General features: G+C 38.4%; 1 protein-coding gene across 1 annotated transcript; it reads right to left on the bottom strand.

Moving 5' to 3' along the window:
* Positions 1-8,617: 8,617 nt before the first annotated feature.
* LOC137725681 (uncharacterized) lies at positions 8,618-13,440 on the bottom strand. Its single transcript, XM_068464451.1, has 5 exons — positions 12,918-13,440; positions 11,692-12,225; positions 10,243-10,705; positions 9,891-9,968; positions 8,618-9,293 (listed from the first exon to the last, which is right to left on the bottom strand). The coding sequence occupies exons 1-5, from the start codon at positions 12,923-12,925 to the stop codon at positions 9,240-9,242; spliced, it is 1,137 nt and encodes a 378-aa protein (XP_068320552.1). The 5' UTR covers positions 12,926-13,440; the 3' UTR covers positions 8,618-9,239.
* Between the last annotated feature and the right edge of the window lie 10,127 nt (positions 13,441-23,567).

Genomic DNA, 23,567 nt, shown 5'->3' with positions numbered 1-23,567 from the left:
ACTTTCTCCTTACACAATTGCTTACTTGTTCCCACACTCTCTAGCCATTTGTTATATGTGGGACAAGTCACTGAGCAATTAGATTGTGTTGTCCAAATGTTTTCATCTTTTTGTTTACTTCAGGATATCTGAACTCAGGCGATCATTGGGCATGGTATTAAGAGAAGGGGGTTATACTATGTTGATGATGTTGCAGATGGCCGTGTTCAACAAGTTCAAGGTCGTGATAATGGAAAGTTGAAAACCATTCAATTGTGGCATCGTCGTCTTGGTCATGCTTCTTTTGGTCATTTGTGAAAATTACTTCCGTCGTTATTTGGTAATATTTCAGATTCTTCGTTAAAGTGTAATGTTTGCACATTAGCCAAAAGTCATCAAGCTTCTTATCCCCCGAGTTTGAGTAGAAGAACAATTCCTTTTGAGCTAATTTATTCTAATGTGTGGGGGCCATATCCGGTTACTACTCGGCATGGTATGCGTTGGTTTGTAACATTTGTTTATGACTACACCAGAATGACTTGGTTGCACCTTATGAAAAATAAAAGCGATGTGGGTTGTATCTTCAAAAGTTTTTATCATATGGTCTATACTCAATATTCACTCCTTATTAAAGTGCTTTGATCAGACAACAGTTGTGAGTATCTTAATCTGGAACTTTCTCAGTTTTTCACGAAAAAGGGCATTCTCCATGAAACTATGTGCCCTTAGCCCCCCCCTCCCAAACAACAAAATGGAGTCGCCAAAAGGAAAAATCGGCACATAATTAAGATTGCACATGCCCTTCTTATTGGTAGCTGTGCACCCAAGACATATTGGGTTAATGCAGTCACCTATACTATTTATCTCATGAACCGAATGCCATCGCGTGTCCTTTTTTTTAGAACCTCTTTGGATGTGCCTGCCGATCATGCTTTGCTCTTTTCCACCCTTCATCTAGAACCCTGAGTTTTTAGTTGTGTGGCCTAGGTCCATCTTCACAAAAATCAACGAAGTAAACTTGATCCATGTGCAGTGCGGTGTCTATTCCTTGGTTTTAGTCCTGAACAAAAAGGGTTATCGATGTTATCATCCATCCATAGGCCATACATACATCACCATGGATGTCACATTCTCTGAAGACAATTCTTTTTCCCTCCCCACTATACTCCTCAGGGGGAGACAATCTTAATTGACGATTATGGTGGGTTCGGTGTCGTTGAGATGGGTGATAGCGCATGTGGGCTTAGCAGCCCAAGTGGGCCAAGTAGGCGTGACATCTTAAATTTAGCTCATGCAAAAACTGATCAACGTTGCCCAAGTGGAATTGGGCCAGCTATTAACCAAGGTGTTGTTGACCAAAACGCAGGTCATTGTGCTAAAAGTGGGCCGCAAGCCTGTATAAATAATGATAGCCCAAGTAGGCCTCATGACTGCTTAAATAATCAAGAGGTGTGGGTTAATCAAGAGCAGATTTTTGATGGCCCAAGTGGGTCTAGTTTGTTGAACAATGATGTGCAAGTGAGTGATGCAGGCCCAAGTGGTGGGTTTCCACAATTACATAATAACGCCATCAGAGTATAATCTAAACACGACAACTCCCTTTATACTCATCCAGTGGACGACCATGATCAAACGGATATTCCTAAGGCAAGTACTCATTCAGATATTACTAAATCATCTTATGTGTTACCTTCTCGACAAAATCGAAGAAAACGACCAAATGGGTATTATCCAGAGACGAAGGTGCGGTACTCCATTGCGAACTATGTCTTCACTCATCGACTCTCGTCGAAATAATGTGCATTTCTTCAGCAGATGGATAATATTAAAATACCCAACAGAGTGGAAGAAGAGTTGAAAAATCTGAAATTGACAGAGCCAATGCAAATTGAGATGGAAGCATTACAAAAGAATAAACATGGAATGTGGTTTCACTTCCCAAGGAAAGAAACCAGTGGGTTGCAAGTGGGTATTCATTATCAAACATAAGGCAGATTGGAACAATTGATAAGTACAAGGCAAGGTTAGTGGCTAAAGGGTTTACCCAAACTTTGAGACAATTTGATGTAAAAAAATGCATTTCTGCATAGAGATTTAGAAGAAGAGATGTACATGGATTTTTCACCAGGATATGGCGTTGTGAACTCTAGTGGGAAAGTGTGTAAACTTTGAAATACATTGTATGGTTTGAAACAATCACCCTTAACTTGGTTTGGGCGGTTCACCTAGGCAATAAAGAAGTATGGCTATCGATAGGACAACTCAGATCATACATTGTTCATCAAACGCAATGATGGCAAAATAACTTTGCTTATTATATATGTAGATGATATAATTGTCACATGTGACGATACGGAGGAAATTGAACGGCTACATGGATACTTAGCCTCCGAGTTTGAGATAAAAGATCTAAGGGGACTTAAATACTTCCTAGGTATTGAAGTTGCTAGATCTTGAGAAGGGATTTACTTGTCACAACGTAAGTATGTGTTGGACTTGTTATCTGAGATAGGTATACTGGTGTGCAAACCAGCAGATACTGCTTATGCAATGAGTGTGGTGAGTTATTTTATGCATGCATCGAGTGAGGATCACATGGCAACTGTAATGCGGATTCTGAGCTATTTAAAGAAAGCTTCGGGAAAAGGCCTAATGTGCATAAAGCATCGATATATGAAGGTGGTAGAATATACTGATGCAGATTGGGCTAGGAACATTACTGATAGGCGGTCTACATCAGGTTATTTTACATTTATAGCTAGTAATCTGGTGACTTTGAGAAGTACGAAACAAAATGTGGTCGCCAGATCATCAGCAGAAGCTAAAAACAGGGGGATGGCACATGGTATTTGTGAACTTTTGTGGGTTAGGATACTTCTTACTAAGATAAGCTTTAAACCCAGGGGATCCATGTTGTTGTATTACGATAATCAAGCAGCTCGAGAGATAGCTAACAATCTAGTGTAGCATGATAGGACCAAACATGTTAAGGTGGATAGACACTTCATAAAGGAAAAGCTTGATGTTAGGTTGGTTGACATTCCGTTTGTGAAGACAGAAGAACAGTTGACAAATATTCTAACACATGCAATATCTGCGGAAAGATTTCAAGACTCACTTGACAATTTAGGCTTAGGAGATATCTATGCACCAACTTGAGGGGGAATGCTGGCGTGAGCCCAATTAGATTAGGAAAATGTTATGTTTCCTAGTTTGATTATAATTACTTTAATATTACTTGTGTTACAAGTTGTATCTTATATATTGCCTCCTAAAAGGAGAAGAATATAGAATGGATACAATCATTTCAACTGATTATTAGAAAGATACAATCCTTGTAATGTGGGCATCAATCGGTCAATGTTCCAAGGAATTTACCCCGAAAATGAATTGCCTTCAAGATTTAAGATGGTGACATTGGCAGATAAAAGTGGGATTAAACAGTCAAATTAATTATAGCGCAAATCTATATGATATAAATTTGGACGTTTCATGTTGAAAATGAAAGGCAGAATAGTACTGTTCAAATGATTTTCTGCAAGATAGAGTGATTCCCATTTGGGATTGACCTAGAAAATGAATTGGTTTGGAGCTTAAATTGAACGACATTGTCGCCTGACCAAAGTGGTAATGGCCCATGAAATTATTTATGACTCAAATCCAAAATCAATGTATTTGAGAATTTCAATTGGATTGGAAGTTTTCCATGGATTTAGTTGTAAGATAAACCCAAGTACTAAGCTTGGGAAGATATCTTCAAGAATCAGTCCTTGGGTATGAAATCCGAGATTCCAGTACCATGAATTTTGTGACAGATCCAAGATAAACCCAAGTACTGTAACAGATCTACTTTATATAAATACAAATAAAGGAGATTCAGGCAAGATTACAACCTTGGCAGGCAAGGTTCGTTTTCTTTGTAACGACCCTGCCCCCAAATATTTCGGTTTTTACAATTTGAAAATGTGAAAATTACAAAAATATCTTTCGAGGCAAATGTGTTGACTTTATTTGACCGTCTTGTTGTATCATGTAATATTCGTTTTCTTAACGCATCCTCATAGTAATCGTCACTACAAACGTGTGGGAGCAAACATAACGCAATTTGGAGTTATAACGAAGGAGTTATTAACGAACGAAGTTGAGGACAAAATGGTTAATTGATCATTTTTAGAAGGCTCCAAATTGTTGGAGCAAAATCTGGAAAGCCACGTGTATGGGAAAGATAAGGAGAGAAATGAGGGTGGGCACTGCCCAATCAGGAAATAGGAGAAAAGAGTGAACCAATGAGAAGAGAGAGCAACGAGGGGAAATGAGATAGGAGTGAAACACCAGATTCCTTTGACCCGGTTCTTGACCTAACTTTGGACCGATTTCCTGCACAGTTTCTGTCACGATTTCAATCATTTTTCCAGTGAATCGCGACCATCCACCCCCACCATTCATCATCCCGGCCTCCTCTCTTCCTTTCTCATCCAAACTCGACTAGGTTTAACCCCATGAAGAACCTAACCGGTGGGTGCGACGAACACCCCAACAACGATTCATCATTTTGACAACCCTCACCATCGATAACCACCACCATTAGACTCTCCTTGAGCCCAAGAACAAACCCCAAACAACCTTGTAGGCGGCGGAGCACCGGCGAAGTCAAATCGGAATGCCACCCTTTCTAAGGTTTTCGGCGAGTTCGAGATGAATTGGAGTTTTTTCCAACCAAATTAGCCCTAGTCACATGTATGAAACTTGCTCCACTCATCGAGATCTTCATTCCTATAAAATTTGGGAATTTTTGGAGTAGTTCGATTTTCCTGGGAAAAACTTGAGGTCTCTTCTTAGGTTTTTCTATGTGCCGAATCTGAATCCGCCATTCGTTTTCCTTAATTATAACGTTTTAGTAGAGTTTTACTAAAAGGTCCTTAATTGTGTTTAGGCGTGTTGGCGGGAAGTGACATCATCCTCACTAGTTCGAGCGGTTCTCAGGTAATAAAATCAGTGAATGGACCCCTTCTTAACTTATATATTTTTATAAAATATTAGCCTAGCATGCATTTCATATTTCATGATTGAGAGTATGTTTTAGATTATGCGTTACGGATTTCTATATTTATGAATCATCGAAATTATGTTTTATGAATGAATACGAATTTTGGATTTTGAATATATGGATTTCTATGGATTTTGAATATATTGATTTCTATGAATTTTGGATAAGATTTACATTACAGATTTACAAGTATGAATTCTCATGGAATTACGAGATGAGGCTTTGAGCTTTTAAGCTCCGGATTTGATATGAGATTTTGAGATATGTTTTAGTACTTATCTAGTGGGTTATCATACGGCACATCCACACACCATGGGTATAGATCTCTATGGCTATGGGACACAGATGATGGAGGAGTGAGATATGATTTATGACATACCCCTAGCTTCACCGTCGAAAGCGGTGTCGGACAACTTTACTAGCCACGGCTAGTGTCAGTGTGGATGTTATGATATGTTAAACAGCTTCACCTTTGGGTGATGGACATGTATTTCAACTTCACCTTTAGGTGATGGACAGGTATCTCAGCTTCACCTTCGGATGATGGACAGGTATTTTTTAGCTTCACCTTTGGGTGATTGACATGTACTGCCTTCAGGCGACTATGATACCCCTAGAGAGTACAGTATTGAGGAGATTTACGGATTTTCCTTCGGGTGGTGTTTTCAACATTTTTTAGCATGGTTTTACTCGAACATGTTTTATAAACGTTTTTCCTTGCATGCTAGGGTTTTTCATAAAACCTATACGTAGTATTATATATGTGTTTTCAAAACAGGGGGTTAGTATGTTCAAAAATAAAATGTTTTCCTATCATTAGTATTATTATAAATTATGGTCCACTCACCTTTTTGGTTTTTGCGCCCCCTCAAGAGTTAGGATCGAGATTCATGATCCCAGCGTCAGGACTATACGGCTTAGGTATTCTTGAGTCTTCTTAACATAGGTACCATTCCTTTATTTGTATCTTTTTTCTAGTAATTCCTTCATATTATTCTGGTTTATTTGTATCTTTATTTGTCTTTTCTCCGTTTGGAGCAGTCTTGGTTACACTCGGGTTCTATTGATGGTACCTTTGTGTATCTTTTGGTGCTTATGGAGCGGAAGAAAGAGCAGGGCATTGATCAAATAGACCTTCATGCTCTTAGCAGCAAACAAGCCTACTGCTAGCCATCTGAGGTAATTTCACAGGGCAAATGTTGAATTTGAGGTCAATATTTACATAATTAACAACTATTGGTTCCGAGGCCTTACAAAATTTTACTCAAATAATCTCTGTGCGAGCCAGAACCTATGCATGCATGGACATACGATTTTGGTATCCATGGTCATGCAGGGTTCAGATCACGCTTGACAATCTTAAAATCTTAACAATACATGGTAGAATAAATTAAATAAATAAACAACTTACGGGCAAACTGGTGAGAACGGCAAGTGTTATGATTAAGATGTGTATGTACAGCAGTATCCGGACTTGAGTCTTGTGCTGCACTTCACAAGTTTTGGGTTATGAGTATTGAACTGTTTAACAACTTTTTCTATCACCAATTTTCATCCGTATCGAATTTGAATTTCAAGCGTCTGGCAATCGATTGAAGTTAAATCTTAATCACAGCAAACAACTGAAGTGCTTAAAAGTCCGATATTCATCAGTAGAAGAAATCAGAACACTTCCTGTCCTAGTAGCTTATTACACATTATAAGATCGATAGAAAGCATCACGCATGGTATTAGTACTATATGAGTTCAGTAAATATCTCAAGTGTTTGAATTTCAGCAGGAATAAACTTTTTTCTTTCGAATCTAAAGTTTCTTTGCAACCGAGCCACTTTCAATGCAATTGCTAATGCTATTGGTTCGAACACTTGGGAATGTCCCTGAAAGTTTGTTATGGCGCTGGATATGTCCACTTAAAAAGTCGGATAGCAAACGTAGCGTAGACAACTCGGAGAAGTGTAATCTGATCCATAAAGCAACACTTCCGGTAAATTTGTTGCCCCGATCAATATTGCACAAAGAAGTTGCATTCTTCAACTCAAAGGAATTTTGCCGCCAAAATTGTTGTTGTTCATCTTCAATATGACAAGAGAACTCAGGACACCCATTGAACACAGAATATTACACCGATTGCTCGTTAGGGACAAGATTGATAAGTTTTTCATGCTGCAATGAAAGGATGGAATTGTACCATTCAAGTGATTCTCGGCAAGATGCAAAATTTCTAATTGCGGCATCAGTTGTCCGAAATTTGAAGGAATAGGCCCGAAAAAAACTATAGCTTTCGAGATTGAGGACAGATGCATTAAAAGATAAAGGTGGGAGTGGACCTTCAAATTGATTATGACTCAAATCTATATGATATAAATTTGAGTTGGGATGGAAGCTTTCACCGGATTTGGTTGTGAGATAAATCGACATGTACGATGTTGGAAAATAAGTTCAACAACCATTCATTTGGAAAATATCTGAGATTTTGGTACTGCTAAGGGTGAAATTAAGTAACTCAGTCTGAGATTTAAGCCATGCACAAAAGGTTACAGTTTGTACTGTAAATTGTGTGGAGCTGGAAAAGGAGGAATCCACTCATAAGTCACATCGAAACTAAGCGACATCTTGATCTATGGACAAATCAATACATTGTAATCTCGTGAGATTTATCAAATGAGTTTATGTTAAAATGTCTTCTCATGAGTTCTTAGACAATCCTAGGTCAACTAGCTCAGAGAGTTGCCCCTAAACTTTCGGGAATATATCCTTTCATATCGTTGCCTCCAAAGGTTTAGAGTTTTTAAGGATGACAAGTTTCCAATAGAAGTTGGAATCGAGCCCCAAAACAAGTTGCCTTCGAGGTAAAGGTGTCGTAAGTTTATTTGAACTCCTAAAGGGGCAGGCAATTCTGTTGCAAACTCATTGGAAGACAAATTTGGTGCCTGACGAATAGTTAATTTCACCTAATTCGTCTCTACAAAGTTATAAAATAAAAAAAAAGTGACTGCCAGAAAACAAGAAGAGCAAAGAGTGAGCAATGTTAGGGTTGAATAAAAAGCATGGCAGCTATCCATTTGTACAAAGGTTTTTTTTTTTTTTTTATGGTTGCAGGTGGCCGCTGAGAACATACAAGTGAAATTAATTGGACTTGGTGTCCAAATTCCAAGTCTTCAGCCCATTTTACAAGTTTGCAAACTCCAATCAGACTCAGGATGCAGGATGCTGGATTAGAGCTGATGCATTTTTTTTGAGTTGGGTTGCCATTTTCTCAAGTAATGATGGAATTTAAACACAAACATCCCACCACCACTAATGTATTAATTGTATTGTACGCGTTTACACTATGTCAGAATAAAACAGACTTCGTATTGTAGACCTAGACGTAACTAAGTTAAACTCCATGATACGAGTTTCAATGAAGCAAAAACCCATATCATCTCAACACGAGGCCAAGGAGTGCACACTAACGAGTCTATCTCTCTCATCATATGACTACCAGAACTAAAATGATAGTGTGTGCATGCCATACAACGTTTTATTCATCGGGTGCATGCCAAACACAACGTAGGAAAATTTTGTACTTACAAGGAAAGAAAAACAAAATGGAAAAGTGAAACAGCTTTGTCATTGATGGGAGGGGAACCGCAGAAGCAAAGCAGCTTTGTACACGAGATTAGCATGAAAAAACACCAAAAGGAATGCACAGCCAACATTAGTTACTCGATGACATGACAGACACCAATAAACTAGAAGAAAACAAATTAAAACAATAATAATAAAAGCCACCTTCGAAAAAAAAAAAAAAAGAGAGAAAATTCTAGTTATATATTTTATCTAAATTGCCGAGTTGGCTGACGTACACAGACCGAGTCATGAGGATGAAAGCTCCCCTTTAATAACCCCTGTACATCCACCTCTCGGTCCGTGACTTCTGCTGACCAAAATGCCCCCACCCCAAAATCCAAAATCTCACAACTACCCTTGAAACCCCCAAGAACATCTCAGCCGTTGATCCTCAAAACAAAACCCATCATCATCGACATCAACGGCGAGAACACTGTGTCCTACAAAGAAAGGGCAGGTGGACTACGAAAAGGCCGTGAAACGACTCGGCCAGTGGGGCCCCGACCCCACGCACCCTGACTTCCAGCATTTTTTTTTTTTCTTTTCTATAATTTTTGTTTGGATAAATTATACAATTTTTGGAATAAAAATAAAAAGCCTGCTACTCGGAATCACTGTCGACGCTGTCCATTCCCTTGAGTCCCCTTCGCTTTTGCTGCATATGCAACCCAACCCAATCAGCACAAAGTGGACCAAAATATTATGTAACGTTTTGTATTTTATACAATTATTTCTTACATTATATATATGTGAATAACAAATAACAAATATTTAGACGTTACAAACAAATCAACGTTTGATATTTAATTACAGTACATGCATTTGCTCAACAAATCAACAATGTTAATTATTAATTATTATTCTCCACTTAAAGCACCTAATCATTCCCTCTACAAAAAGTGAAGGACAAGTAATCACAATGTTTTGAGCATGTCGATTAAACAAAAAAGTGAATGACTAACATGGTTCATGTTCACTGGCATGTGACGTTACAACCACTAATGCGTTATCATGTTTAAATTTTTCATCACGTAACAACGCAATATTGAACCGAAACATTGCGATAACGGTAAAACAGCCTAATTTTTCCTTTTTAATAATAAAAAAATAAAAATAAAAAAGTGACCTCAAATTTAGTGGGTAAATTGGGAAGGTTATGCCATTAGGGTAAGTAAAAGTAAATTTCATCAAACACAAAGGACAGAGGATTACAGCCAGGAAAAAGCAGAGCAGAGCAGAGCAAGCATGTTACCTTCTTCACACATTTCTTCTCCCTGACCTCATATCGATTCCTTGTTAAGTCAGACAGCCACATACCTGGAAAACAATACTGCCAACAACAACCAAAAAATATTTTAATTAAATTAATTTAAGTTTTTGTTGGAACTGGATCCTCTTTCCGGGCCATTTAACATTCTGTAATTATTATAACTTTTAAAAAGGCCATTTGTTTAGAGCCGTTAGATCAAATTTCAACCACTTGATAAGCTGCTCAGGAGATCCCATCCTAAGCTCAGAGGATCCAGTTCCGTTTTTGTTTTCAATTAAACCCAAATTAAAATTAAAATTAAAATTGAAGAACAATGATTTGGATTTTAATATACCTGCAGAGTTCTGTCAACATTTTTGGCCCTTTTTTTGGGCCTCTGAGGGAGCTTTGTGCCTTTCATTGCAAGGAAATCATCTTCCTTCTCCTTCCTCGACAGAGCAATATAAATTCTCGGCCACTCCACCACTTCGTAGTTCACCTTCTCCGCTGCAGCCGCGGAAGCCGTTGCAGCTGCGGCGGAAGAATTATCCGCCCCTGCCCCGACGGCCAACTGATCCGATTGCAACAAACTAGAATCAGCATGATTCCCACGATCAGCTTGAGCTCCATTTGGCTTGTTGTCATCTTTGGCCGCTGCTGATGACCTGCCTGAGCAAGCTGGCACCTTTCTCTCATTTTTCTCCGGCGGAGGAGATCGTTTCCCCGCAGTGGATCTGGAAGCAGCTCGGCCGTTGCTGCCACCAGCAGGGTTTCTCGATGGTGACCCATTAACGGTAGCAGATCGATCCACCAAATTCCTGGTCATGGCAAAAGAGAAGAGGAGATCGTAATAAATGTGTGAGTTGGGGAGGTTTAGATGGATGAAAAAGGTGGGGACTTTTGGGAGTGGGAGAGATTAGGTGGAGGGTTTTTTCTACACTTTCTCAGAGCAGATCGGAGGGACAGACAGCAGAAAAGGACAGGGTTTAATACCCAATTAAATGAAGAAAAAGCATGATTAACCTTCTATTATATACTAATTTACTAGATAAATACTCTCACAATCTCCAAGAAAATCTGAAAAATATACTGCAAATTCCAATGAGGTAAAAAAGGTAAATTGGGAGGGAGGATTTTCAAGGAAGGTGATGAGATTTTGGGGGTTTTGAAGATCAGGACAAAAGGGTATGAGGGGGAATTTAATGAACAATTATCTTATAAATCCACTTCACAAAAAAAAGTAAAAAACAAGGCAAAAAGCTAGAGGGAGCCAAACAGAGCACTAATCCATTTGTTCTCTTTCTCTTTTGATACCCACTCGATGAGAGAGAGAGTCTCCGATTAATGAAATTTGAGGGTAGTCCAGGGGTAAAAGGGTCAAATAAAAGAAAAAAAAAGTGGTCTTTCAAGTTGGATTGAACAGGATAAGCTGAACAAGAACATGGGTTTGTTTGTTGTACCAAAAGGGACCCAAATGGTTTGTAAATTTTAGATCTTGAACCAAAGGACTAAACAGTATCTGAAAAAACAGAATCTCAGGCTGCAAACCCTAAATGGGAAAACCCCCATGATAAAATCATAGCATATATTAGGAAAAAATGGTGGCCCAAAAAGTAAAACCAATTTGATTGGAGGACCGGACTTTAAATATTTTCACAACAGAGACAATGCAAGATCTACCGAGTGATCCGGAGCAGTGGAAATTATACTAAAAAAGAGGTAAATATTATCAATCCATAGGGAGAAAAAAGGAAAGACAGAAAAACAAAATAATGAAAGGCGTTGGAAGGTAGGTAAAGGGTACCTGCTAGGAAGCGACCCGGAGCCTTCCTTTCTCAGTCTGCTGCCATTGGAAAACGACGACGTAGCGGAGGAAGAAGACGGAAGGGGCGGCGGAGGAGGAGGCGGCGGCATGGACTTGTCTCTCCTCTGCAGCTTCGAAGCTTGCCTCGCTTGAGCCGACGAAGAGGACTCATCGGTGACAGCTCGGATCTCGGTCCTGGAGACTCTCGACCTCTTTCTCTGGCCCCACTGCAGCAGCACATCGCCGGCGCCGCGGATTGGACTGGGAGTCCGGCTGGGACTCTTGTCCTGCCGTTGCTGGGTCTGATGGTGGATTTCACCGTTTGGGGAAGTGGGTCGGGCTCCGAATTGGGATTGGGTCGGGTCTTGAGGCGTGGGTTGGGATCGGAATCTGAAGGGTTTGGTGGGTTCTAGAGATGTGACTGTACTGTTTATTGTCACGGTGTCTGTAATCCCATCGTCTTTGGATATGGCTCTCATGGTTGGTTTCTTGCCATTGCTCAGAGGAACGCAATCTGGGCTCACTCTCTGGTACCTGGAAAAAAACAAAATTCAAGAACAACCCATTAGAGAAATCCAAATGCAAATTCGTTTCTGCAGCTGATTTCATAAAATCGAAGAACAAATCGACGTCAATGTGTACGAATTGAGAAGGAAACAAATAAAACGAACTCAGAATTTCTGGGTTGGATTAGGTGTTTTACTGAAGAGATGACAAAACTCAAGATCTTAGCTGAAATTTTTGGAAACAATTTTGCAATCTGATTGAAAACGGAGAATCGGAATTGGTCAACAGAAGCTGGGTTGTAGTGAGATTGGTTTGAATGTTGGTGAGGAGTGATTCAAAATCGAAACCAGTTTTCAAATACCATTTTTCTGCAGCTGACAACAGAGAGCTGAATCTGAAGAATCGGAGCTCTGTTATCTGCGGAAGCTGAAGCATTTCTGCTTCAGCAACGGAATCCGATTGGACCCAGAAACTGATTCACAGACCCAAGTGGAAAAATCAGAGAGAGAAGAAGATCTCTCATCCAGTAGACGAACGATTGTTCAGAAAATTGAAAGAAAATAAAGTTACGGAAACAGGAAGAAATGATGAAATCCGATCCCAAGAACCAACCAGCCAACAAAACCAATCGATGGCTCGGACTAATTCGTTGAGAATCGCACACCAATCAAGCAAAACAAAAACCAAGAAACATGAAAAGGGAGGAGCAGCAGGCAGACCTCATCATCGTCCGCTGAAGAACTCGACCTCTCGGATTAACAACTCACAGCATTAACACCTGTTTCTGGATACAACCCAAATGAAGAATCGAGTCAAATTGTTATCAGAAATCAATGGTTTGTTTCCGAGGATTTGTTCATCAACAATGGCACGAAAATCCAAGGGGAAGCTAGAGAGAGAGGGAGAGAGAAGAGGGGGAGGAGGAGGAGGAGGGAGGTCTAAAGCCTGGAGAGACAACCAGAGAGAGAGAGAGAGAGAGAGAGAGAGAGAGAGAGAGATGGGGGATGCAGAGAAGAAGACAGCCAGAGGCAGAAGCCAAGTAGGCGATAACATAAATTTATATAACGAGTGAAATATGGCTGCTGCTGTAGGCTAACTAGAAGACGCACTTTGCACTTGTACCGGTTGTCACTACCTGCAACAGGGAATGGTTCGGGGCAAGTTCTACTCGGTTTGGGTTTCTCTGTTCTCATACAGCCCACTATACAAACATTTGAGGATTGGGCCTAATCTCTATCTATATGTGAACTACTTAGGTAAGATTGTTAGGGCACACGCTGCTCTGGGTCCCTGACCAACTATCGAGTGGTGACCTAATTGAATTGTAATTGGGGAGGTTCTAACATTGAAACACGAAGAATTGCTTCTTTTTTTTTTCACAAGGCAATAGTCTAATTCTAAAGTATTGTGATCCCTCGAGCGACGTATCAAAATCAAGTGTAGGGGGCGAGTACGTTGTTTTGGCCAACGAGCAACTTGCTTGGCCGACGTTTGAAATTTTCTTTTAATAAAATAATAATGTTCGTTAAACTTTGATAGTAAATCAAAGACGTGTGCAACAACGAATCTCAATTGAACTGTAAAATAAGCAATCTCCGTAAGCCAACGTTTGGAAATTGTGGATTTTGACTTAAGTTAACAAATAATTTCGTATTTTGACATAGATTGATGGATATTTCATTTTTTAAAACATGTCAATACAAACAATTTTTCCCCTCAGTTAAGGTCAATACTTCATTTTCTTTAAGTAAAAGTGTTGATTGAATTAATTCTGAAACTTAAAAATATTTTTTGACCTCAAACAAAATAAGCCTCAAAACACAATGTTGTGAGCTCGACCAAAGGAAATACAAAATGTTGTGACACTTGCTCATTTGTTGGGTATGTTAATAAGGGTTAGTAGGGTGAGTCAAAGTACTCACCCTCACATTATAAATACAGCATCAAACCAAGCAGAATCATGCAATTTAGTTTTCAATACAAATATAACAAACAATATACAATATTTAAAAATATAAATATTTATAAAAAAAAAATCGAATGTTAACTCAAATATCCACAACTTTTGGGTTGTTAAAGCATGATGAGAAAGGCCTTCTTGTTGAGAATGAATTCCACATTGACGGGGGAAAGACTTTGTATTGGCTTATAAAGAGTTTGGCTATTCCCTATATTGCCAATTAGTTTTATAGTGGAACCTCAACTTTTTTCACAGTATCATAGCAGGTTGTCCTATATGTAAAACCAAACGGTCACACGCACTCCACATCACCTCATTATGTTCCACTTCACATCACCCCCCATTGTGTTCCACTCCACATCAACCCCCATTGTGTTCCACTCCACATCACCTCGTTGTGTTCCATGTAGTAGGCTTGAATTTTGACACACGTGATGAGCCATATTGAGAAAGGAGTTGGGCTACTTCCCATATTATCAATTTATTTTATGATGGAAACTGAACTTTCTTCACTATCTTCAGTATGCTAATGTTTTTGACAAAGAAAAAAAAAGTGATTTTCTGATTTAAAGGAGATGTCAAAATCTTATGACACGCCTGACCCTAATATTCTCCAAATATCACGGTAGGCACATGCAGACCAACTCTCGAAGGTGACGAAGCCATATTAGGATGCATGAGAACTAAAAACGAATAACCAACATAAATAAAAATTGTAAATTTAATTATAATGAAGATGCAATTGTGGAACGTGTTCAGTGCATACAACTAATCCGAGACACTAAAAAGGAATAATATAAAATTGAATGAATAAAAGGGATGGGTCCTACACCGAGAGGACTCGAAGATGCTGATGCAGGAGTGCCTTGACGCTGAGATTGTACGCCTTGATTCTAAGTCCTGAGGGGGTGCAAAACAAAACATGAGTGGACCAAGTTTATATATAAGTAATACTAAAACAGTTATTCAACAACGTACTATCCCCCAAAGTTTATTAAAATTCAATAGCATAGTATGTAATAGGTTTTCCGAAAACCCTATCATGCCATAAAACTTCATAAAACATATATTATATATAGTGTGCTTAGTAGTGGTATCAAAATTGCCAGAAGGCAATATCATTCACTCGTAGGCCTTACATCACCCGACCGAAGCCATATAATGATATCATTCGCCCGTAGGCAGTATCATTCTCCCATATGTAGATCATATGAGTAACCACTAAATAAGCACATAAAAACATAACATAATATTTCTAAAATATATGTATATCTCATCAGAGCTCAATAGCTCAAACATCATATCATAAATCATGTTCAAAGTATATAATTATAAATCATATATACTTCAAAGAATGTCGATAAAGCATGATATTTCATAAAGCGTAAATCCAGTTTACTCATAAATGTTTCATAAAACGTAGCCATTAAATTATGTTTTTCATGTATGCATTTCTAATAGTAAAATATGCATTTTGGAAGGGGTCTACTCACCTTATTCTATCGTCGAAGAGCCGTGCAAAATAAAGAAGACGGAAACGCCACTAACAAACGCACCTAAGCACATAAAGGGACCAATTAATAAAACTATACTAAAACGATTGAATTTCGGGAAACAGAAGTCATAAACGAATTCAGGACGTTGAAAAACATAAAAGGGGACCTCGGGTACCCCCACTCGCCGCCGCACACTCCCTCACGTGCAGTCACGGGGCGGCTGCTCGGATAGCCACGCGTTGATTTGGGTCGCCATAAATTTGGCAGGAAAAGTCGCCGATGCCTCTATGGATGGCGACGGAGCACAGTACCTCTGATGGAGGTGCGTGTGCTCCACGCGCCGACCAAGATAGCGTTCACGAGCACCCACACGCAGGTCCACGCACGGACCCACACGCTGGCCAAGGTTCTAGGTTCTAGGTTGGGCCGAGGGTTTTGGGCCGCAAGGTTGGGCCTGGGCAACTAGGTTTGGGCTTGGTAACCCTGCCTAAAGGTTTGGGCCAATATTGATTTGGGCTAAGTGAATTAGGCTTGGTTACATAGGCCCAAGGTTTGAGCCGGATTAGGGGATTAGGCTGGGCTCTGCGGGTCAAGTTTGACCCATTTCCAGGTCGGGTTGTCTATTTCAAGGAAGAATGAAGCCAAAGCCTTTCCAGCTTTGTTCAACCCCGAAACCCACCTAAAACCTATCATGCAATATATCAAAATGAAGCCTAAGGAACAAGGAAGATGTACCGATGAAAAGTCGAAAGGTGGCCGAAGTTGGCCAGAAAAAGGCTTGGAAGTCACGGCATTCTGGCCGGAATCTGTGTTTCAAAACATTCTTCGTTCCTATGTGATTCTGTGGTTCACACGGCAAACTTAGGTTACAAACTAAACTACAATAATGAAAGGTAAGGATCTAAGGTATCCTGAAGCTTACCCCACATCGGGAAAAATAGAGAACTCGCCAGGAGTTCGTCGAGGAGAACCCAAAATAGTGAACTCCGCCACTGCCAGAGCTCCATAGTTTGGGCCTAGGGACAAGACTCGAGGTTTAGATGTTGGTGGTGTTGCCGTCGTCGTTGTTGTTGCTTGTGTGTCATGCGTGTAAGGTGCTCGAGGAAAGAGAGAGTGCAACGAGGGAGGGAGAGAGAGAGTGTGAGCTGTGAAGGGAAAGAGAGATCCGAGAGCTTTTAGGAGGGGAGGTGACATGGGGCAAGCAAGGAAAAAAAGAGGCCACGTGACCAAAAAGATAGTGGGCCCCACCGGCTCACCATTTAAGACCCGAAAACAACATCCCAAAATATCTTTTATGCGTGAAAAGACTAAATTGCCCTCGTTCCAAAATCCGTAAATAAATTCGAGATGGGTTGTTACATCTTACATGGATTGACATTCTCTACTTTACCGTCAAATTTGAAGGTAATTCCAATGGAATAGGATCCCATCCGGATCCATTTTGTGGGGATCCTAGGGATCCCCACATCTTAGCTATTCATCATGTATTGTGTGGCCATAAATCATTTGACTTTTTTTTTATTATTTAAAACTGAACACAAATAGTATCTAACGAAAAGTAGCTGCACGATATACGTTGAACGGCTAGGATGTGGAGATCTCTAGGATCCTCACAAAGTGGATCCGGAGAGGATCCTCTTCCAATTCCAATTTTTTTTAATGATGTGCCCACATATTTCTTTAATTGTCTTCACTTATTAATTATTTTATTATTGAATTCTAACTCAATTGATTTTATAAATAATCAAAACGCATATAAGTTCGACATCCTAATTGGAATATGATGAGACTTTATAAAATTTTACTTTGCTACATCAGTTATAAAAGTAAAATTTGATATTTTAATTTGACATCTCCATTGAACTAGATGCTCTAAAGAATTCTCGTCGGCAGGCAGCCATGTTTAACTCTTCATGAAATAAACCATGCAATGGGATCGTGATCTCATCTTTTGTTCTTGAGATCATGAGCTAAGTCACTCGTAACATCATAGTTCGGTCATGGGCTGACATTCCCGTGCATGCTACACATTAATCAAAGCTCAAACCAACTGGACATGTTTTACTCATGGGCTCATGTTTCCAAGTCTTCCAAACAACCTTCAGAAAACAAACCTATTGAGACGCGGAGGATCTTAAAAACGCAGCATCATGGTGCAGAATTTTTAAGCAACTTTACTTCCTAAAGATGTAAATTTAAACCAGCATTTTTTTTCATTTGTTTTCTATTTGCAGTTTTCCTTTAAAATGTACTGTAAACATGAATTTTTTTTTTTGTAGTAAATGAAACAAGAATACGTGTACAAAGTAAATGTATTGTATTAATGAGTTTAGGGTTACAATCACTTTACAAACTTGATCATCTAATTCGATCTTCGAAATGTAAGGTGTGTAGTGCTACAGATCCAAGAGTTGCGATGACTTAATCTCGAACGAACGATTGCCACAATGATTTGGCTTGTGGCGATGGTAGAACTAGCATGTGTAGGGGTTTGATGAAGAATGTAGAGGGTTCTCCGAGTCTTCTCGAGTGTTTGAGAGTTTGGGGGGTTTGAATGTTTGAGAGCTTTAAAGTTTCAAAGCTTCAACATCTAGAGACTCTCAAAGCCTTTACTACGGATGGATTTGGCCTTGATTGTGGGCTTGATTAATTAACGAAAGAACTAAGATTCGATTTGTGGGTCAGTTCATGATATGACTCCATCAATTAACATTTGATTTAATTAAATTAAAATCAAATAATTCCTTTCCGTCAAGTGTTGACACATGTCCTTCTTGATGACTCGTTCGATTTTGATGAGTCGCATCCACGTGTATGATTTGTGAGACACACGGCACATGCCACGTATGCCCTAACATATCGAAACTTTAATATGTTGGTGAACATTTACTTCACTGAAATTTCGATGTCTATAGGTACAAGATAAGAAAGAATGCCATCAAAGTTTCCATGTCATCTAACAAGGTTATGGGTAGTAACCTGTCCAGTGAACAGCAGAACGTGAAATTGGTCCATCTACCGGAAGTGCGGTGATCTCTTTGGTACCTTCCCTTCAAGCTTCAACCTTTTGTATGCTTCTCTAAGGTGGCATGCATGGCCTGATAGGCCCAGACTCCTTCCTCTCCGACATCACTATTCCGGTGGAACAAAACTTAGAGGCTCCTGGTAAGGCAAATAAACGTTGGCCCATTAAAATTCATGTTACGCTAAATTTTCGATAACTACCTGTCTCAACAAGTTCACCAACCAACATCTTTGCTATCCTTGACACTACAATATTCATAGGCGCAGATACTTTTGGCGTTCCACTGATGATAGTTAACAACTGCAACAAATAATGCACACAAAGATTAGTGCCAAATGGCTACTGTGTTGAAAATATGAAAAAATTACAAAGGTTCCAGAAATGCCTTCTATATGGAAAGGTAACAAGGAATCATACCCTTTTCATGTTGCCTCTCTGAAATCCAGCTCTCCGAAATGACTCGTACATACTCATCTGTTCCTCTTAGAAGGACGAGGACTAATCAACAACCATATGTACATGAGATAGAACGCAAGTTAGAACAAGCTCAAGGTAGTAAGCATACTAAATTGGAGAAAACAAAACCCTCATTTATGAAAAATTTACAAAGGTTCCAGAAATGCCTTCTCTATGGAATCATGCCCCTTCCATGTTGCCTCTCTGAAATCCAGCTATCCGAAACGACTCGTACCTACTCATCTGTTCCTCTGAGAATTGGGATAAAATAGCCCTGAAAGATTGTTCAAATCTAGGAGTTTAGAAGGACAAGACTAATCACCATATGGATTACATGAGATACAATGCAAGTTAGAACAAGCTCAAGGAAGCAAGCATACTCAGACTACAAAGTACATGTCGCAACGTCACAACTTTTGTTTCAATCTGGGTTCTCATTCGAAACCTACTTGGACCCTTCATAGCCTAGTCTAGTTCCCTTCCCTTCCCCCATGTTTTAGTAAACCTGAAAACCATCCCGATCGACAACGATAACCTTTATACAAAAAATACTCTCAATTGGAGAAATTCCTTAGTGTTACAAAGTCGGATTTCTCTCTAATTAAATATCTAAGTTCGAAGTGTTTCCTCTTACTACTATAAATCAAGTATCATGAATCTAAAGCACTTTTATCCACAAACCCTAATTAGTAAATATAAAATAGACACTCAATTTCTTTAAAAAAGGCTGATTTTTTTTAATGCTTTATCACAGAATATTATTCATACTAAATTTCATTATTAGTAAAAAAAAAAAAAAAAAAATATTTCAAAAGTTTCTGCAAATTCGTTGCAACATTGCTTACGATGATAAAGCTTTAGTCAAGTAAATTTGAAATTCATAATTGGGAGAAGAATTATAGGGCAAAAAAGTTTAATTAAGTTATGAAATAGTAAGTTTGTATGTGACCAAATTCGAATTTAGTGAACTAATTTTATTTATGGGGCTTTTAGATCCAGGTCCAAAAACATAGATGGTTTTTAGGAGTGAGTCCAATTACCTAATTATATGTATTTATTTTTTTAATGATCATTATATTTTCTAAAAATATTAAAAATCAATTAAAATTTTCTAATATTATGCATTTTCAACCCAAAAAATATAATTAATATCATATAACAAAAATATATATATTGACATAAATCTATCTGGAAATCATTCTACTCTAACTTAAGTAACAAATATATGAATGTATATCATACATATAAGTAAGATATGAAACCTAACTAAAAGGTAGAAAAAAACATAATATATCTACAAGCAAGACACATGAATCTTATTTAATTATAAAAAAGAATATGTCATACAGGTAGATAAATATAATTAACATGTGATATAGGTTGATTATAAAAATAAAAATAAAATCTATAAATGGGGTTTAAAACGGGATAAAGAACAAGAAAGAACAAAAATAAATAAAAAATCAAAGAGATAATTAGGAAGAAATTTGATTTTTATAATAAATCTTATCATTGAAGAGATAATTATTGATAATAAAATAATAAGATTTAAAGAATTGGACTTATTTTAATAAATTGAACTATTCCTACTATTGACCCAAAAAATTAGACTTATGTCAAGTTTCCCCTTTATTTTTTGTTTAAAAAGATGAAGTTGTGGGGTTTGAAGGGATGAATGCAACGTCGCAACGATTTCGTAGCTACCTTTGAAAATATTATTCCGATTTATGATGTATTTAGTATAAATATTCTAAGATAAAACATTAGAAAATAAATAAAATATAACGAGAACGAGGCAGAAGCTTAATGGAAAACGAGAGAGAAGCTGACTAACGACCGATCATGTGGAGAAAATTTTAATTGTGACGGGAACACGGGTGGTATAACACGTGTTTTTATGTAAGTAGTGAAAAATTATATTTTTTAAGTTATTAACTTTTTTGACATACATATCTCACTATTTATGTAATAACACGTGCTGTACCATCTGTGTGATGGTCACACTGAAAAAATCTCTCCAATCATGTGCTGTCACATGGATCTTTCTTAATTAAAAGAAAAATTACTTTCTCCTCGCCCTTTCTCGCAGTCGCAGACGCAGTGACAAACCACCACCACCTCCGTCAAAACAACCACCACTACCGTCAAACACAGACCACACCACCAATGAAATTACCAGTCGAACCCAATTGAAACAAACCATCACCGTCAAGTGTCAAATCCAATAGAACCAAACCGTTGTCCACTGCTCGATCTGTGTGTCTTCGTCTCTTCATCTTCATCGTCTGCATCTGCATCGCCTTCACTCCCTGTTTCTTCAAAATCCTTTCCGCTCACATCCAGGTACCCAAGCGAGAAAATTGGAATGTCATGGCAAGGAGAAAAAGATGGTGTTGGTGGGGATGAAGCCTTGAACGAGTAAACTACTGGGGAAGTTGGAGATGTTGCTGTTGGTGTTGTGAACTTGTTTGGCCATTTTTTTTCCTTTCGTACTACAGAACCTAACACATTCAACAATTTCTTTCAATTTGGAATGGAAATTTCGACATATATCATATCTATCTTGATGTTATGTTTGGACGAGGGAATTTTTAAGTACCCTAGAAGTAAGCAAAGATTTTTCAAGTAACTCCTTTCAAATAGTCATATACAAATCCTTTTAGTGCATTGCCTGTAGCCATTTTTTTACTAATATAGCCTAAATCCCTTAAACTCGGTAATCCCTCGCCTAAATAGAACTTTAATGCTATCATGAAGCATGATGTCATCGGAGTAAGATGTTTGACAAAATATTTCAAAGAGGTTAAGGCTTGGTCGCCAAAGACAACTAGGTAAAGTGACGTGTGGGCTTCATCTTGCGTTCGAGTTCTTAAATCATACTTACATTGTTGTTTGCAAGAAAAATTCCTCCCCAGTGTGTATCGAAATGTTTGTTCAAACATGTTGGAGATGGAGTTGAACTTTGATGACTTTAGGAGGGTCATTATGCAGTCAAATGATCCATATAATTATTCTTGTGGCTAAAAGTAACCAGCTAGCAAGGAAGATTCCGCCGCTGATGATGATTATGATGATGGACCATTGGTGCATAAACCAGCATCATCATCAAAATGTGTAGAGGCATGGAAGCAATCACCTTACACGAGCTCAGAGATCAAGTCACCATCTGGGGAGGATCAATCGAGTGTTTTATCTTCTTTGTTTTTTTTTTCTTTCTAAAAATTCAATCATAATATATAGCAATAGATTTTTGTCTTCTTTATGGTCCCATTTGGCGACATTGTCCATTATTGTGTTGTGGTCTCTTTAAACCAAAGCATTCTTATGAAATTATCTCAAGGGTTCATTCCACTTAAGCCATCTACTTTGTGTATATATTTATATATCTATAGATCGGCCTAGAGTCCTTGATTTCAGGTGAAAAAAGATTCAAACATGTGAACAAAGAGAGGGAGAAGGCGGAAGGAGAGGGGGAAAGAGAGGGTTTATGACAGACTTGATGATGGGGGTAAAGTGAGTCACAACGCGTTAGTAGAGAGGGTAAAGTGAGTCAGTATGACTTTTAAAGGGCAATTTGAGGTTGGGTAGTACTATTTACACTTTTTTTTTTACCTCCTACACACACTTATTAATTTTTGTTTATTGATCTTCTTCAATTCATTTGATTTGACGGCTAGAAATTGAGAAGAGTGTGTAAAAGTAAAAATGAGTGTATAGATAGCTCCACACTTTGAGGTTTTAACATTGTTTCGAAGCCACTAATATAATTAAGCCTACATAGAGAAGTCATTCATACTTACAAGTCATAATTTGATGCAAAAACAAGAGTAATTTCAGAGCCACATATCAAACTCGACTTATTTACCTAGAGTTCTTTTTTCCTTATGATTTCCAAAACACTCTTATTTAATAAACTCAAACTTAGATACTACAATATGACACCAACTGACCTAACATTGAACAGTAATAAGCTTCCCAAACCTGGCCTTTATTGCATTCATAATTATGCTTCCTAGGGAGAACTATACAGTATAACTCATTGACCATATAAAAATAGAGAAAGATTCAAATGAGGTCCACAAAAAGAGAGGGAGAGAGGAGGGTGACATAGATTAAAGCGATGAATCCCAACATCTCCAATATCAATCTATATGCTTTTTCTTTTTTCACGTTCTGGTCTAAAGCAAAAGGGGAAGGAGGAAGGAGGGAGGGCTCCTCCTCCTCTTCTGGAATAATATACTACAGTACTACTGCTGGCTATTCCAAGCAAAATACCAAAGGGAGGAAGATGGTCGAAAACAACCCAATTAATGTGTCCACTTTAAAAGCAGGAAATCATGGAGTTTTATCTGCTTCTTCTCCCAACTTGATAATATCTTTCTTTAGCTCTTAGTTAATCATCATTTGTTCAACCCAAAAAGACCCCCTCATT

This window comes from Pyrus communis, chromosome 2 (assembly GCF_963583255.1).
Source record: "Pyrus communis chromosome 2, drPyrComm1.1, whole genome shotgun sequence".
Classification (NCBI taxonomy): Eukaryota; Viridiplantae; Streptophyta; class Magnoliopsida; order Rosales; family Rosaceae; genus Pyrus; species Pyrus communis.
Note: the sequence above shows the minus strand (reverse complement) of the source record. Positions and strands in the feature narration are given on the sequence as shown.